Genomic DNA, 16,131 nt, shown 5'->3' on the forward strand with positions numbered 1-16,131 from the left:
GGGACTGAAGAGCCGTGATTGCAGCTCTCCCCGGAGAAGATTGCTCTCTCCAGATGCTGATTTCTGAAGCACTTGGCAATCATCAGGCGGGAGCCTGCAAGAGGCGGCGGTAGCCGCCCCGGCCGCGGCGATGGCAGCGGCGGGCGAGCGGGCGGCGGCGCGGGGCTGAGGGGCAGCCCCGGGAGGCGACGCTGCCGGCCGGACCTGACCCGGCCCGGCCCGGCCCGACCCGACCCGACCGGGCGCGGCTCTGCCCCGGGTCCCGCTCGCTCCGCTCCCCTCCGCGCAGACACCCGCCGCTCGAGCAGGTGCCCCCGCGCCGGGGCACGGCGCGGGGGGGCGCGGCGGGGCACCCATGCGGTGACCCCGCGGCGGCGGCGGCAGCTCCCGCGGGCGGGGGGGGTGCCCCGCTGCAGCCGCGCCTCGGGCCGGAGGAGGCTCCCGCTCGGCCGCGCCCCCCGGGGATGGGTCCCCGCCGGGGCTGAGCGCCCCGCCGCCGCCGCCGCCGCTCTCCCCGCTGCCCGTCGCGGCGCCGGCCGGCGTGGGCGAGCCGGCGAGCAGCCATGGCAGCGGCCATCGCCAGCGGCTTGATCCGCCAGAAGCGGCAGGCGCGGGAGCAGCACTGGGACCGGCCCTCGGCCAGCAGGAGGCGGAACAGCCCCAGCAAGAACCGCGGGCTCTGCAACGGCAACCTGGTGGACATTTTCTCCAAGGTCCGCATCTTCGGGCTCAAGAAGCGGCGGTTGCGGCGCCAAGGTGCGTCCCTGTCGGACGGGCCCGCCCGGGAGGGGGCTCCCGGGGGAGGGGGGGGCGGGCGGGAGGGAGGGAGGGAGGAAGGGGGGCAACCTGTGGCGAGAAACTTCCCCGGGCTGGTCGCCGCCGTGGCGGGAGGTGCCAGCCACCCCCCGGCTCCTGTCAGCGGGCGGCTCCCGGCTCCCTCGCAGCGGGAGCTGCCTGCCCGCCTGCCTGCCACCCTGCCCGCCCGCCCGCCTGCCCGCCCCGGGGCTCAGGTGGTGATCACGGCAGGTGGGCTCCCCCTCGGGGGAGGCAGCCGGCGTGGCGTGAGCCCTGCCCGTCACCCCGCGTGTCCCCGTCTCGCCCGTGTTTTCCTTTAGAGGTCAAAGAGCACGCAGCGAGGAAAGCTTTTTAAGTGTCCGGTGTGTCGCTCGCCAGTCCTCTCCCTGAGCTGCCGGCTCGGCTTTGGTCGGCGTAGCCCGGCCGTAGCGCGGGGGTCCCGGTCCCGCTGCCCGGTGACTTCCCCGTCACCGAAGGGAGAGATAGGGGCAGCCGGCAGCGGTGGGAGAGCTGCCCTGCATCCCCGTGGCTGCCCGCCTGCCCGTCCCGGGCCAGGGCCTCTTCCTACAGACCAGCAAGTTTGCAGGCAGTTCTTCTTCTTCGGGGTAGATGGCCGGCAGTCAACCGACACGACTAAAACTAGTACCACGGTGACTGCGTTTTGTCCAGTACTTTGTATTAGAACCCTAGAAATAAAAGGACTTAAATGATACTGCAATGACTTCTCTGTTGTTTTTGTTTGTTGTTTGGTTGTTGTTTTTTTAAAAAATTTTGTGCTATTCAGCTCATGGTGATGACTTATTTTGTACTCATCTTCAGAAAACAAGTAGTTTTAGAACAAAAGGATTGTATCATGAAGAGTGAAAATGTTAAGTATCACTCAGAACGTGGCTAATACCTACCAGTCAATGGTAAAGTACAAGCCACCCTCTGTTACATTAGAGAATGCCACCATGTGTTGTAGTTTGGTATGTATACTATAGCTCCTCTTTAGGTTGGGTCGGAAGATAATTTTAAGAAGCATAATCAGTGATCTGTCCCGATTGGTCCTTCCTGCTTTTTTTTTTTTTTTTCCATGCTTCATACTTAAAATAGCATAAACTGACAAAATCCATACAATGTTATTTTTACATGGCTTTATTACTATGAGGATTATTCCTTGTAGCTCCTAATGCAAGCTAAATCTTGCCATTTTTAGATAATACAGTGATATAGGGAAGATGAGCGAGAACATGTCAGTGGCAAAATCTATGGTGGCTTATTTTTAGGCAGTCTGCATGTGTGCTTAAAAAGCAGACTAGAGTACTTGGTTTATGACGATGGATTTATATATGTGATACTTGTTCATGAAAATAAGTTTAGGGGGATTTGCTAACTGAGCAAATGTTCTCAACCACCTGTGCAGTCTTATTTGGGGGAAAACTCTGTATTTGACTATAGTATGGTTTGAGGAGATGACTGTCTCACAGCACTGAGATGTCAAACATTTTCTTAGGTAGAAAGGGGCTTTAAAGACACTTGTGAACTCATCCTTTCTCATTCATTCATTTTTCATAAGGCACTTCGTGACATTCTTGAATAAGAGAACTGGGTTAGAATATAACTCAGCTGTTAACCCATACCACTGGTACAGACGATGTCAGTAAAAATAGTCAGAACAAGGGCTATTTACTAGTAAAGTCTGCAGCGTCAGACCCCCGTTTATTTTCTCTAAGAATCCTTCAAGTGGAGACATGACGGTATTTATCCACTGTTTTACATTAAGGTCTCAGAATTACTGCTCGTCCATAAGAATTCCTCCTGAAAATAATTAATATTGTACCTTTTACTGTGCATGTTCATGATGCGTAAAGTGATACATGGAGTACCTGTGGATTCAAAGTTGAATGCTGTTTAGGAGGGAAACTGAAGAAACAATCAAGAAGTCATTACTTAAACATCTTATGCATAATAATTTAGAATGAATAATCATTTGGAAAAAAACACATTTTATAAGGCTAATTGCTTTAAAAGTACCTTCTATGAGTTACAAAATGAACGTTTATGAGGCACTCTTTTTTTTAGTTTTCCTAAACTGACTTAAACAACCACTGAATTCTCCACTGAAATCACACTGTCAAACCCATTAAAATAAGTCTTTGCCAAACAAAATAGCATAAACGTGCTATGGGATTTTGACAAATAAACCATGTGTAAATGATATACAGAGTATCATAAGAGCATTGTGAAAAATGAGCTAATCGAAATGTGATAAACCACCCATAACATTCTTTTACAATTCAATGGAAGGGTAGAAGTATATATAAACTATTTGTTATGTAGAGCAGTAAAAGCTAGACTGTATTTCTCATGGAATAAGAAGTGGTTTGCTTTGTACTTACATATGAAAAATAAGTGTCTTCCCATCTTTGAAATAATCAGGCAGCAAAAACTAGGATGCTGCTTTTGAAATTAAAAATATACATTTACTCTTGTACACACATGTGCATGTGAATTAGATAAATAGATATACACAATGTGTGCATATTTACCAACATGTTAGCAAACCCTTGAAAATATTCTTTACTTTCAAACTCTTCTTTAAAAATGCCTGTTAGTACTGTTCTTGTTCAGTGGGATTTATTTGTGATCAAATGAAGTTATTATGAATACATAACATGCTAAAATCATAGTATTCCCAAGTGACTGTAACATCTTTCTGTCATTGTGACAGATTTTCTGTTCATGGTCCTTCCTTTAGGGGCACACTAAAATATCAACAGAAGAGTGTTTTGGGAGAATAAAATTTAGGAAGGGTAGCATTAAAGATACATACAGGAGCTCACTCAGGGTAAAGGGTAATGTTTGTATTTGCTTATATATTGGCTCTAGTAATAGACACAAGGGTAGTTTTAAACAGCGTCTCTAAAACTTTGATTAATAAATTAAACTGGCAGAGTGATTTCTGTGGGAGACTTGTTGGATAATCTAGTGAGTGGATGAAATAATTTTACTGGACAGCTTTGATTCATATTGTTTAGTATTATAATATTTCAAATTTATTTCATCTTTATTTTATCCTACCTGTCATCTGATGAAGAAATCACTGTCAATTTCCAGGTAGCCATGAAGCCAAGATCTTATCTGACACTGATGCCAGACATCAACCTGTCCTGGACATGAATCATCCTGTCTTGGATTTGAGGTTGTTCAGTTATAATGGTTTAATTTATGTTAATATAATCACAAATGGGAGAATTGACAAACAAGATTTTGAGTTTTCATGTGAAATAACCTTACATAATCTGGGGCTACCCAATAAAAAGAAGAAAATAAATGTCAGTTCTTCACCTCATGCAACTACAGTGCTCAGAGACTGTCACTAGGGCAAATTCAGACTTCTTAGCCTGTGTTTTCATCTACATATCTAGGTTCTTTGCTAATCTGAAAAATCATCATTTGGATAATTAGGTCCCTTGAGAGTATTCTACTGGAAAATACTCAACATTTAAATGTATTAAAAACCAAGTGTTATGTTTACTGTTTCTGTGTGCTAATACCACATTAAAACTTCCAAATTTATACATAGAGTGTATGAATATTGGAATGACTTGGCCTCTGATTTTGTACATTAATATTTATGAGAAAGAGAGACCTAGGGAACATGTTCAGAAAACGCCCTGATTAGATTTTATTGCATCTACAAAGGTAATTTAATTCTCCAAAGAAAGCATTTTTGGAAAATTCCTCAGTATATCAGCTAATGTTTTGTGGCAGACGTGGGAGTGGCCCATAATCTCAGATGTAAGATAATTCCCCATATACATAGTGCCTTAAGTAGTTTTTAGTTCTCCTACTTGTGGGATGATGTAAGCAGAAATGAAATGGAGATCTGTGCATGCGGGTGCACGTGCCTCATTTCCCGATGCTTAAGAAACCACATCGAATCCCAGTCAGTTAGCTCCAGGCTCGGATGATCCGGTTTCCTCAAAGTTTCAGCAGACCAAAACCTGTAGCTGTGCTTTCCCGTGTGACTGTCCTCAGAAGTTCACTAAAGCCCACAGCTACTGTATTGTCTAGGTGCAAGACCATCTGTTTTTCTGGGTGTTGCTTATTCTTCACTACTTTTCTTTAAATGAAATTGGTTAACCACAATCCTTTTGGAGCTATATACCCAATCTTAACAGTATATATAAAAAATTTTTAATTTTTCAAAATTTTTCCTTCATTGCTGATAATCTGTGCAAAGGACTGCATGAGCATCACAAATTGAAAATGTGTAAATGTGCTGTATCACATGTAAAATATTCTAAGCATATTTAAAAATTATTTTTGAACATGTGGTTTGCTAGACTCAGTGTCAAGTTTTCTTTCCCATGCGTTCAGTATTTCACATAGACCCTCTGCTTGCTAAGAGAAGCTTTAAAAAGCAATGTAGTAATGGCTGGAATGTAATTCTCTTATTCTAAACTGGTCCTGGTGGCTCTAAAAGTGATGAACGAGATGTTTTTGAGAGGGAATGGGGAAAAATAACTTTAAAATGATAACATAATTTTAGGGACTATTGATTTTTAGAAATATCTCAAATGTGGGGGGATGGAGTAGTGGGTACATGTAGTGCTGTACCAATGTTATTTCAGACCATCTCCTATTTTAATGTAAAATGAGTAGAAAAACTTAACTACACCCATTGTATATCTTAAAATGCTGAAAGTAGAAATCACAACTTCAGAGAGCAGTCAGTATTTTAACTTGTGTTTTCTAAGTATTCTAAGTTTGGTACTAGCTGCAAGTTGAGATTTCTTTGATTTTTCTCAAAGGCTTCAAGCTGGTTTGGCTTGAATTCCTTGCTTGCTTTGTCTATAATGTACTGTGTTGTTTGGGGTTTTTTTGGTCAATTCTTTCTTCCTGATAAGCATTGATTTACATTTATTTACTTCAGGAAGTTTGCATATCTGGAGGATATGTGAAATTGGAGGAACCCAAATTTCACTGTCCCTATACACAAACATTGCATTTCACTATCTTCATTTGGTAACTGGTGATTTAACTCTTCATTAGCAAATGAACTCTTCGATCTTGAGTGATCTTGCTGGATCTCCAAAGTTCAGGCAGTTTCCGTCCACATATAGTGATCTTTTTTTGTAAGGTATGTCAGTTATTGTGTCTATTAAATGTCTTGTAGAACTAAATTATCTAGGTAATAGAGATATTAAGGGAGATTACAGTATAGGTGGTTTCTGATTCATGGTGATGGAGCAATAAAATGTTATAGGCGAGGTCATGTTTCTAGATTGTATTTAAACACAGAATTCTGTCTTCTAACTATATATAAACTATTAGTAGATGTATTTTTTTCAGGGTATTTCAGTTTGTTAATTTGAATTAAACTAAAATGAGTGCTTAAAACTCATTTTGAATAATGAATTTTCAAGTCAGTAGCTTATAAACAGCAGTAATTTATTTTAATATAGAGCAAACACTCAAAAAGTTTATTACAGAAAACTTTGCTGTTAGTCTTTTGATTTAGACTCTAAGCATAATTTAGAAATTTGAAGATACACAAATGTGGATAGCCATTTTTTGTAATGTGTAAACAGAGGCTTATCTTGCTTGGTCATATGTAAGCTCCTTTCTACCTTGGGCAAGTATTAGAGTTAGTGATAGTCAAGCAGATATACCCCAATGGCACGTACTCTTACTGTGCCATCAGCTTTTTCTGAAACCCTTTGAAACTGGTACATTTTTGTTCTCAGGAGTTATTAGTGCTAATTCATATCTTACACTCTGCCATACACTGAGTGATGTGAAAACAGAAAGAATATACGCTACTACATTCCGTGGTAGAAAAGGATGAGAAAATTAGTAAAGTTCTGAATGTCTTCATTATGGTCTAAAATCAGCCACCTGCTTTCACTGGAATGTAGACTGTAAGTTTTTCATTTCAATCATACAAATCAGATAACTTGATAAGATCAAGTTTAGATCTTCCAATATATTTTCCTAAGGGACTGAAAATGAGGGGACATACCCTTTTCTGGTGCCAAGATAGAAACTAGCTGCGTTTGGTGTCAGGATTTAAGAATATACAATTGTATCAAGTTAGAGATGGGCAGGAGTTGGATTCTCAAGTTCTGATTCTATGTTACAAACTATAGATGATTTCATAATGTCCTGAAATAGGTGACATTACTTAAATTTACATTTCTGTAAATAAATGGATATATAGCTATAGGAAAGCTAATATAAGACTGAAAGAAGTAAATAGTAAAAGTTTGATATAAAATTTAAATAGATGGACTATGGTGGGAAAAAATACACGAACGTTGTTCCCTCAAGGTTTTCAAGATCCCAGGCTGTTTTGGTTGCCATTTCATAAAATGTTGAGTACAAGCTAATAAATGTGATATTGGTTGTTTCAGTAAGATTTTCATAAATGAAGCTAGATATAGTTGACTGAAATTGGAATGCAAAGTATATCCTTTCTCTAGGATATAAAGTTTAATCTCTAGGATGTAACTAAATTAATTTAATTAAATCTGTGGTCTTGATTCTAATCCCTTGCCCAGGTGTAGAACTTTTGAAAGGCATTAGAGTTGCTGTGCTATAAAACTGCTGTAAATTGAACCAAGATTGGACTGCTGATTGGCAGTAATCAGCATAAATAAATGATGGAACTCAGCATTTGTTTAAAATATTAAATCAAGCATTTTATTTCATGTAAGAATAATTCCATTTTGTGAAACACAAGCACGCATTCTTTTTCTTTCCGTAGAAGTAAATTAAAAAAAAAAGATAAAAAGGAAAAATCCTTCTTAATTAACTGTCATTTCCATTGCAAAGCCTGTCCTTTCTGCTTTATTTTGCAAACGCCAAGATGTATCCAGCACACTAAGTGTAACTGGCTGCTGCTCCTGCTTTGGTACTGTAAAGCTCCAGAAACATCTAGTTTTGGTTGCTAGACTATTTCCAATGTTTTTTCAAAAAATGCAAATGAGAGAAAGGAAGTAATGATTTTTTAAATTAGTCTCCATTTTATAATGGTTTATGGTACAGGTAAACCTGAATGGAATTTCATGTCCCAGTGAAAAGGGACTTTTCAAGCCTCAAGGCATTTTTGTGACTGAATTTCAAAGTCACTCAGCAAACAACAGATATGTCAGGTTTAAGAAAAGGTTGGCAGGTTTCTTTACAGTGGAGGTTCTTGTGGAACTATGAACCTAGAGGTAGGAGCTGGTACCAGGGTCTCCCTTAATGCAGTAACCCGTCATAGGTATTTATAGTTTGGTTTTGAACAGAATTTGCACTCCCTGAGTGTTATATAGAGAGCTGAGGGATATGGTGTAGTTGAGAACTGTCAATGTTAGGTTAATGGTTGGACTAGGTGATCTTCAAAGTCTTTTCCAACTTAGATGATTCTGTGATTCTGTGAGACTCATTTCCTTACTTCCCATATAAAATTAGAACAATGATGCTTCTTTACTAAAATTACTATTATTTTATTGTAGTATTTTCTGTAGTGTGAATGAAAGATATCTTTGAAAGGCAAGTACTTACTTTTGATTTCTGTGATCATAAGTACTAAATTTATGGTTTATATATATATATCTTCTTATATGAAAACATTACATATCTATAATGACTAGATTATGTTAGTGGTCTTCTTTAAAAAGTATATTCCATAATGAAACCTCACCAACAAGAAGTCTATTTCGGTATGATACGTATATTTTCCTTCCAAATCTGTAACAGAGTTCTTCACATAACAGCAAGCTTAATTTTTGTGATTAGAAGATGTGTGTGAAGTTTACTGGTAATTCATAAAGAACAGTCTGTTTGCTTATTATAGTTAGTTTATAAATAAAATAAGTATTTATTGGTTTATTTATTTTGGTTTTAATCCATGATAGTTTCTTCTTTGTTTTGTTTTTGAGAACAGTCATAACAAATTGGTATATTCATAAATGTGATGAAGTAAGGTTTTTCTCCGATAATTCTCCCTTGTAACCTAAAATCTGTAGTTCACGGATCATAGTTCATAACTGTTCCAAAATCTTGCAACATTTACTGAGCATTTAGTTGTTCACACACTTACTGTTTTATGCATTGTGAATATATCTGAGCTTAAACAGATGCTCCTCTCTTTCATCTATGTAGTTTATGTATAACCGAGGCTTGAATTCCTCTACCTTAACTAGTGGTTTGTATCTCTTCATATGAAATTCTGATCAGTTGAAAAATTTACCACTGTAATCTGTATACCAGTGACTATAAAATAAATGAACTCTTAAAACTTCATTGCTCTATTTTCTTCTTTCACTTTTCTTGCTGTATAATCAGAACAGTTCCTTGTTTGTAATCAGAACAAATACACATGAAATGTGTAATACTTTGTTCCCAACAGCATTCTAAACTGTGTTATTCAAGCCAACAAAAATAAGATTCCATCAACTATGGAATCTCTTTCTATGGCACTAGAAAGAGACTTGCCTGTCAGGATGGCTTTGCTACAGCCTTTTGGATTTTAGCAAGGTTCCCCTTGTGTCCACTGCAAGTCTTGTCAGAACTCTGGTCAGGTTTGTACTTGGAGGTACTTACAACATCAGTCCTGAAGGTTACCTGTGCTTGTCTCAAGCATGTAGAGGTATGATTACAGGATGAAGTCCAAAGTATGGTTGTCTTCCCCTTTTCTTGTGTCGGGACACACAAAGAATTAATAATGGATTCCTCCTGCTATTAGTTCCTTTTCATTATCTTATCAGTTATCTTGGATCATGACGATGCCAAGAAGTAGGACTAATTATAAAATAACACAGGGTACTTTAGAATTTTTTAAAGAAAACTATTCCTGGGGTTGAAAAGTTGAGAGAGGTTGATCCTTGCAGATGCACGTAGTCTGAAGAAATGCAAACCTTTGTTGTTTCTAGTAAATATTATTGATTTTAGCTTGCGTATGTTTTAAAGATTTAAAAATATATATGTTCCTCCTAAGGAACTCATTAGAAAATTATTAATAGTGAACAATGTACATCATCATCACCAGTTCCCACTACCAAGCAAGTTATTTTTTCATCTGAATAGCTTTACTTCAGTAATCAAATGTTGTGTTTATTGCAAACTCCAAACAGAGTCTGGTGCACAGATGATTTATAGTTTTTTTAATAAATATTAAAAAATGAAGACCATAGTCTTAACTTCCTTACAAGCATAGTTTTGACTTGCTTAAAAATAACGGTCTGGATTCCAAGAACTGTTTTTTACCTACTTTTTTTTTTTTTTTTTTTTTACCTCTGAAGATGTTTTTTTGCAGAGATTAGTTTATGGCTGAACTCTTCCAGGCATTAGATTGGTAAATCCCACTTCATTATTGCTTCCATTTCAGTTTTCTGACAAAGTAGAAATAACTGTCATTGTGGTTCCTGTGTCCATAGACTTTTGCTAAAGAAATGAGACCTGCTTCCACAGAACCTCAGTAATGATTTTTTGTGGCAATATTTAAGGAAAAAGATATAAAACTTCTTGAATTCCAGCTCTAAAGGTCAGATGTCCCCAAATTTGCAATTTGTGTAGAACTAAGAAATTTAATATTTTAGACCTTTTGTGAATGTAAATTTATTCATTAAATTGTTTTGTCCAAGTAGCTTATATGTGCTAAACAACTGCAAGGTTGTGAAGTTACTACCCTAAAACCAGATCTTTCAATGTAATGCACATGATTCTGGAAGTCTTTGTAAAATTGATATGTAATGCTCTGTATAAAAAGTATTCTGTTGTAAGTTCTACGCAAAATGATCAAAAAAAGTTATGCATGTAAATAAATCAAAATGAGTGGATGGCTCAGATTTATATAAATTATGGCATTTAGAAAACCCCCGAATGTTACTAGTAAGCTGTCATCTTTCTTTGAAAACAGTGAATATCACTGCAGAGATAGTTGACTCCAAACTACAGAAAGAAAGAAAAACTAAGCCATTCCCATTAGCCATACTCGCTAATTCTCTACTTACAGATAGGTATATCAGCACTTTCAGACGTTTTTTGCCTCAAAAATGTGTTTCAGTTAATGACAGATAAACAAAGACTCATCAGTTTTTCCATACAGTTAAAAGCTACTAAAATCAGTGTAGGTTAAACTTGAATAATCTGGTTGTAGTAAAACTAAGGTATGAATAGTCATTTGTACCTTTTTGTTGCAACGACAAAGTGGCTAGATCAAGCCAATAGCTATCTCGAGGCTGCTTATCATAGTCGGTACAATTCAATCGATCAATCATCACCCTGTTTACCAGGTTTTTATGTTACAAATGTAATGGTTGAAATGAACTGGAGGCATAAGCAAACATTTCTGTTGAATTACTTGGGTAGCTTTCTAGGTCATTGGATGTCAGTGGGCAGGTCCAATTCAAAATTTGTCATGGATAAACAGTCAAAAATTCAGGATTTGGCTTACTAAAACTCTCCATTTGCAGAGCTCCAATAATAGCTGCCAAAAACCCCATGGTTTGAGCAGCCTGAGTGGCACAAGTATGAGGAACATAGTGAGTCTTATCTTAAAAAATGTTTATGCTTAGACGTTGTTAACTGTAATTTTGTCAGTTCGTTACCGACTTCACACAATATTGATATTTTGGTTTTCACAGTTGGCATTTGTTTTAAATATGGAGAGGGATGCAAGGAAGATAAGCTTGTTTTCTACTCTGCTAACGAGCGTTTAGGTATAAGTAGTATAAGGGTGGAGTATAAGCAGTTAAGTGGGGAATGCATTGCTGGTAAATTGCCAATGCCGTTATTCAAAAAGCATTCACTACAAATTTTAGCTAAACTTTAAGAAAATTAAATCATGTTAAGGTGTGGAAAGGGTAAGTTGAATGCACCCAAGCAACCTAACTAGAGAAGTATTTCTAGATTAAACAGACTTGTAAAGACAATATCTTTTAAAATTATTTCATTCTTTGTTTCCTGACATTAGTATCCATCTAGGACATAACTGGGGTTGTTTGAAGCAGTATGTTTGAGTTTAGGCTTCTTACTTATGTATGTAGTGTGATTAACTTCAGTTCCTAATTAGAGTAGGGAAAGCAGCCACATTTGGAACCTGAAGCAGCAAAAAGGTTTTGCTTCTTTTTAGGTATTTTTGTTGCCATTAATCATATCAAGGATGACACAGACTACTACAGACAAGACATGACATAGAAAAAGTCTTTAACTATTCACTATTTATTTTTATTCTCTATTTATATGAGCAGCTAGTTTTTGATTGTGTAATAGTTTATATGTATAATGATGTTAGTTCCAGTTGATTTCCAGGTAGATGTGTTCTATTACATAGGAACAATTTGGGTGTATGGTGTTTATTTTCCAGAGCAGTTCAGATGTGACACCAGAGGATAATGGCACAACTCTTATCCTGAGTCCGATAGATTGTGGCATCCCGAGTTCTTTTTTAGGGATATGTCATAGCTGTGTAGGAGGTGAAAAAATGTTTCTTCACTTCTGCCATAGTATCAGCAATGTCTCGCACAGTGGCTCTAATATGTTGACAGCTTGGTGAGTCCTGAATGCCTCCATTTGGTTATCAGATTGAATTTTTATCCCTGTGAAGGCTTTTATTTATTTATTTTTAAGTAACATGAAAATTACACAGTTCTGGACTCTACTGTCTACTGCTATGGGAACAGAAAAGTGTCTTTAGGAGACAACTATTGAAATATCAGTATTATTTTTTGGGGTCTTGTATCCCTTGGTGAGCTTTGAGATTGGACCTTGGTCTTTCTGCATACTGGATGCAATTCATCTTTCTGCGTTTTGAGTGCGTGGCTAGTTATGTTTATTCTCTCTTTGTAGGGAGGCATAGGATCAGTGTTTTTTAAACATTTATGAAGTAGTTGCTCAGTGAGCTAATTCTGAATATTGTTTGTTTGTCTACTTATTTACTGCTATCTAAGCTCCTATTTCAGTGGAAGATGAGAAGATTGAATAGATTTTCTTTGGGATCATTCAGACTCTATATTTGGAGCAAGATAGAAATTTCCCTATTTGCATTCCCACAGGGGAAGGACAAATAGGAATTTCTATAGCTCTGACAGCCCTTTGCCACCACCTTTGCCTGTAAACTTCAGCAGAGGTGCTTATGAAAGGAAATAAGATTGTTCTCCAACCACCCCAACACGCAGTTGCTCAGTCCTGCCATTTGGAGTCACAGGGATTTATGCTGCCATCCTTCTGCATTGCGAATGGAAGGCTGAAGGAAGGTTAGCCGTGAGGCTGTTGCTCAGTCGTTACAGTAAGATCAACCAGTGCTGGATCTCACCTCTTGCTCCAGTGGGAGCAGTGAAACAGATACCATAGTGATTATATGCTGCTTGGGTAGCTATGTGTCTGCAATTTAAATTAGAAAAAACAGTAGAAGGGAAGGAAGAAGTTGACTATACTAGGAACAGGATGCAGCTGTAAGTACATAACGCATGTATATCAGATATGATACTAGATGTTAAGGTTGCTCTGTATATTTATGTAACTTCTGTGGCAATTATGTACGGTGGTGATGTTGCTTCCACAAGCACCTGGACTCTTGAGGAGAAGGATATGACTCTCTGATGTAGACAAGGCCATAGCTATCCTTAGCTGTTCTGTGACAAAGCTTAGACTGCTGGAAGGCATGTTGCCTTAGGCCCACACCTTGAGACCACTCAAACTCCAAAAATAGAGCAGAAGAGGTTTGTGGTCTGCTTCATAAGCAGCTCCTAGCAGAAGGACATAGCAATGCATTGGAAACTGCTCTGGCTGCTTAAAAGCGTTGGCTTGGAAATCAGAGTAGTAGTAATACCAACAACTTATTAAACAAAGCTGTTCAGAAGATGACTGTACTGTCATGTGGGAAAACAAACCGACATTTAGGTTTGTGGAGTTTTTCACTGTATTTTCTATTTTGTCAGAACAGAATTTCCAGTCAAAGCCTGTTTTGACAGACACATCCTGACTGGGCAGTACTGTATAGCCATATTGGTAAGACACCTGATTACCCAAGGGGAAGAAAAAAAAAACCCAAACAAATGAGCTATACATATTTTATATTTTGTTCCATTTAAAAAACTGTGGTAAGTATACAAGACTTACTCAGAAAGTACTATAACGTGAATTATTCAGGCTTTAACTTTTATTTTATTAGTTCTGTAATGCCTCTTAGCTGCTACGATTCTACAGTTCCATGTATTAAAACACAACCAAGGGGAATAACAGTTGGTTTGTGACAACCAGCTATCTGACAGCAATTATGTAATTTCGGTCAGTGGAGTGGAGCTGGCAGCAATGTCAGGCTTTGCTATGGGTGGAGAGACATTTAAAGATAAACAGTATAGAAATACAGCAAAACAACTCTGAACTTCAGGTCTATCCCTGTATCCCCAGTGTCTTTCACTGAGTTTATTTTTCTTACAGCTTTCTGCTACTAAAACAGGTAGATAGTTGGAATTAGTTTCAGTTCTGTAAAGGGAAAATAAAATACAGCCAGTTAATTCTGGGACTGCAAGTTTGGAACCTGCTGATGACCATAACCAACTTTTATACTGGTTTTGGTAAACAAAATCAGAGACTTCTATTCCATTTTGCTGATTTCTGTATGTACAGAAGTTCCATGCATCTTTCAAGACTGAGATTTTAATTTTAGCACATGAAACTGCAGAACTTGCTCCTCATTCTGAGTTCATCACTGGAACTAGCAAGCAAGGCTGCAAGGACAGCCATTACAGCACATTAGAGGTAGCCCTGGCAGTAGCAGGTACATGAACAGACTTTTGATAAGGAGAAAGTGCACTTAGCGCTGTGCAAAAGCACATTCTGTGCATTAACCATTGATGATTCTGATGTCCCTCTGGCCTTTTTTACATTTGTAGGTTTTAATGGTATAGCTTTAACTATGGAAACTTCAGAACTGCTAACACTCAGGACTTTTATGACCCTGTCCTTTATACCTGCACCTTTCTACACTACTGCTGAAATGGACCACTAAGAAATGAACTGGTAAAAATTGCAGCATGGTCCATGCTGTTAATTTTGGTTTAGTTTGTCTAAGCCATATAAAGTGAGTTTAGTGGAATCTTAGATGAGGCAAGACATATGACACTGCCTAAAATCCCCTAATCACGTGTAATGGGTTGCCTTTGTTTTTTTCATCACACCTTTCCATTTCCAGATATTTTTTGTCCTTGATTTCTTCTTTCCAAAAACACCTGACTGATTACAAAAGAATACTGTATTTCATTCCTGATGGTTCTTAGTAGATGCACAAAGATCAGATATTGGACGGGAGGGGAAGCTGAAGGAGAATGGACAAAACCATGCAAGCTATGTAAGAGGTAGTGAGGGATGATGAAACCTGTACCATTATGTATTTCCTGTAATTCATATATTTTAAAGGGAAGGTTATGTTCTTTGTATTTGGGGGATTTGAAGGGGAAAAATAATATTAATGGGAATTTTTGTATTCTTCTATTTCAAAAACTAGGGTGACCTTAGTACTAATTTTATGAACTTTTAGAGAAAAAAAAGGTAATAATAAATGTATCTTTCCAAGTAATCTTGTGGATACAAGGTTACTTAGTTCACAGTTTTGAAAGAAGAACAGAAATATTTTCTGCTGCAATTAAAGACAGACATAATTTTTTCTTTCCAAAGGATAAAACCACCTTTGCAAATATTTGTATTTCTATACATTACAGTTGAGTCAAAAATATATCTGCCTTTATGTTCACGCTCACTTTGAATACAAGGAGAGATATCTATGGATTCATTAAACTGCTATGGCCTATTAGAAATAAATGCTGGAAGGTTTCATCTGAATGGAAAATGTAAAAATAATCACAACAGTGATCAAGCTATTATTTGTCTCGTAAAGAATCAGACTTGATTTAAAATATAATAGTTCTGTTGGTGGAAGTTTTACTGGATGCTTACCAAAATGAGTCATGTTTGGCATCCAGACAGATTTCAGTACATTGCACTGGTGTTCTAGCTTACATTCGTAGAGGAGTTGCACTATCAAACATAAGCAAACATGCCAAACTTCAGACACAGAGGCACAGCAACATATTAGGTTTACCATTGAGAACTGTGTAGCTTAGAAAGTTCCAGTCATCATTATAAGAAAACGGAGATAAGTATGGTACATGGTTAGCAAAATGAGTTGAGTATGTTTTAACAACTTGAAGAGCTTCATTTCTCTAGGATTTATTTTTAGCATCTCTACAGAACATAAATTTTGTAAGGGTTTGTGCCACTTTGTGTTTTTACATAATGACAAAGGAGTGATGACAGCGGTAAATAGGCTTCGGTTCTGCTGGAGAGGGTGGAACAGTGCAC

The 16,131-nt window shown here is 38.5% G+C and overlaps 1 protein-coding gene across 6 annotated transcripts in view; it reads left to right on the forward strand.

Annotated features, from left to right (window-relative positions):
* Positions 1 to 16,131, forward strand: part of FGF14 (fibroblast growth factor 14) — a 420,876-nt gene that overhangs the window by 279,778 nt on the left and 124,967 nt on the right. The window contains exon 1 of one of the 6 annotated variants that reach the window (XM_074859334.1): positions 564 to 756. The exons of the other annotated variants lie outside the window; for them this stretch is intronic. Within the exon in view, the coding sequence (XP_074715435.1) occupies positions 564 to 756 (193 nt within the window). Of the gene's footprint in view, positions 1 to 563; positions 757 to 16,131 lie in introns of those variants that run through there. 6 annotated transcript variants of the gene reach the window in all.

The sequence above is a fragment of the Strix uralensis genome, chromosome 2 (genome assembly GCF_047716275.1).
Source record: "Strix uralensis isolate ZFMK-TIS-50842 chromosome 2, bStrUra1, whole genome shotgun sequence".
Taxonomy (NCBI): domain Eukaryota; kingdom Metazoa; phylum Chordata; class Aves; order Strigiformes; family Strigidae; genus Strix; species Strix uralensis.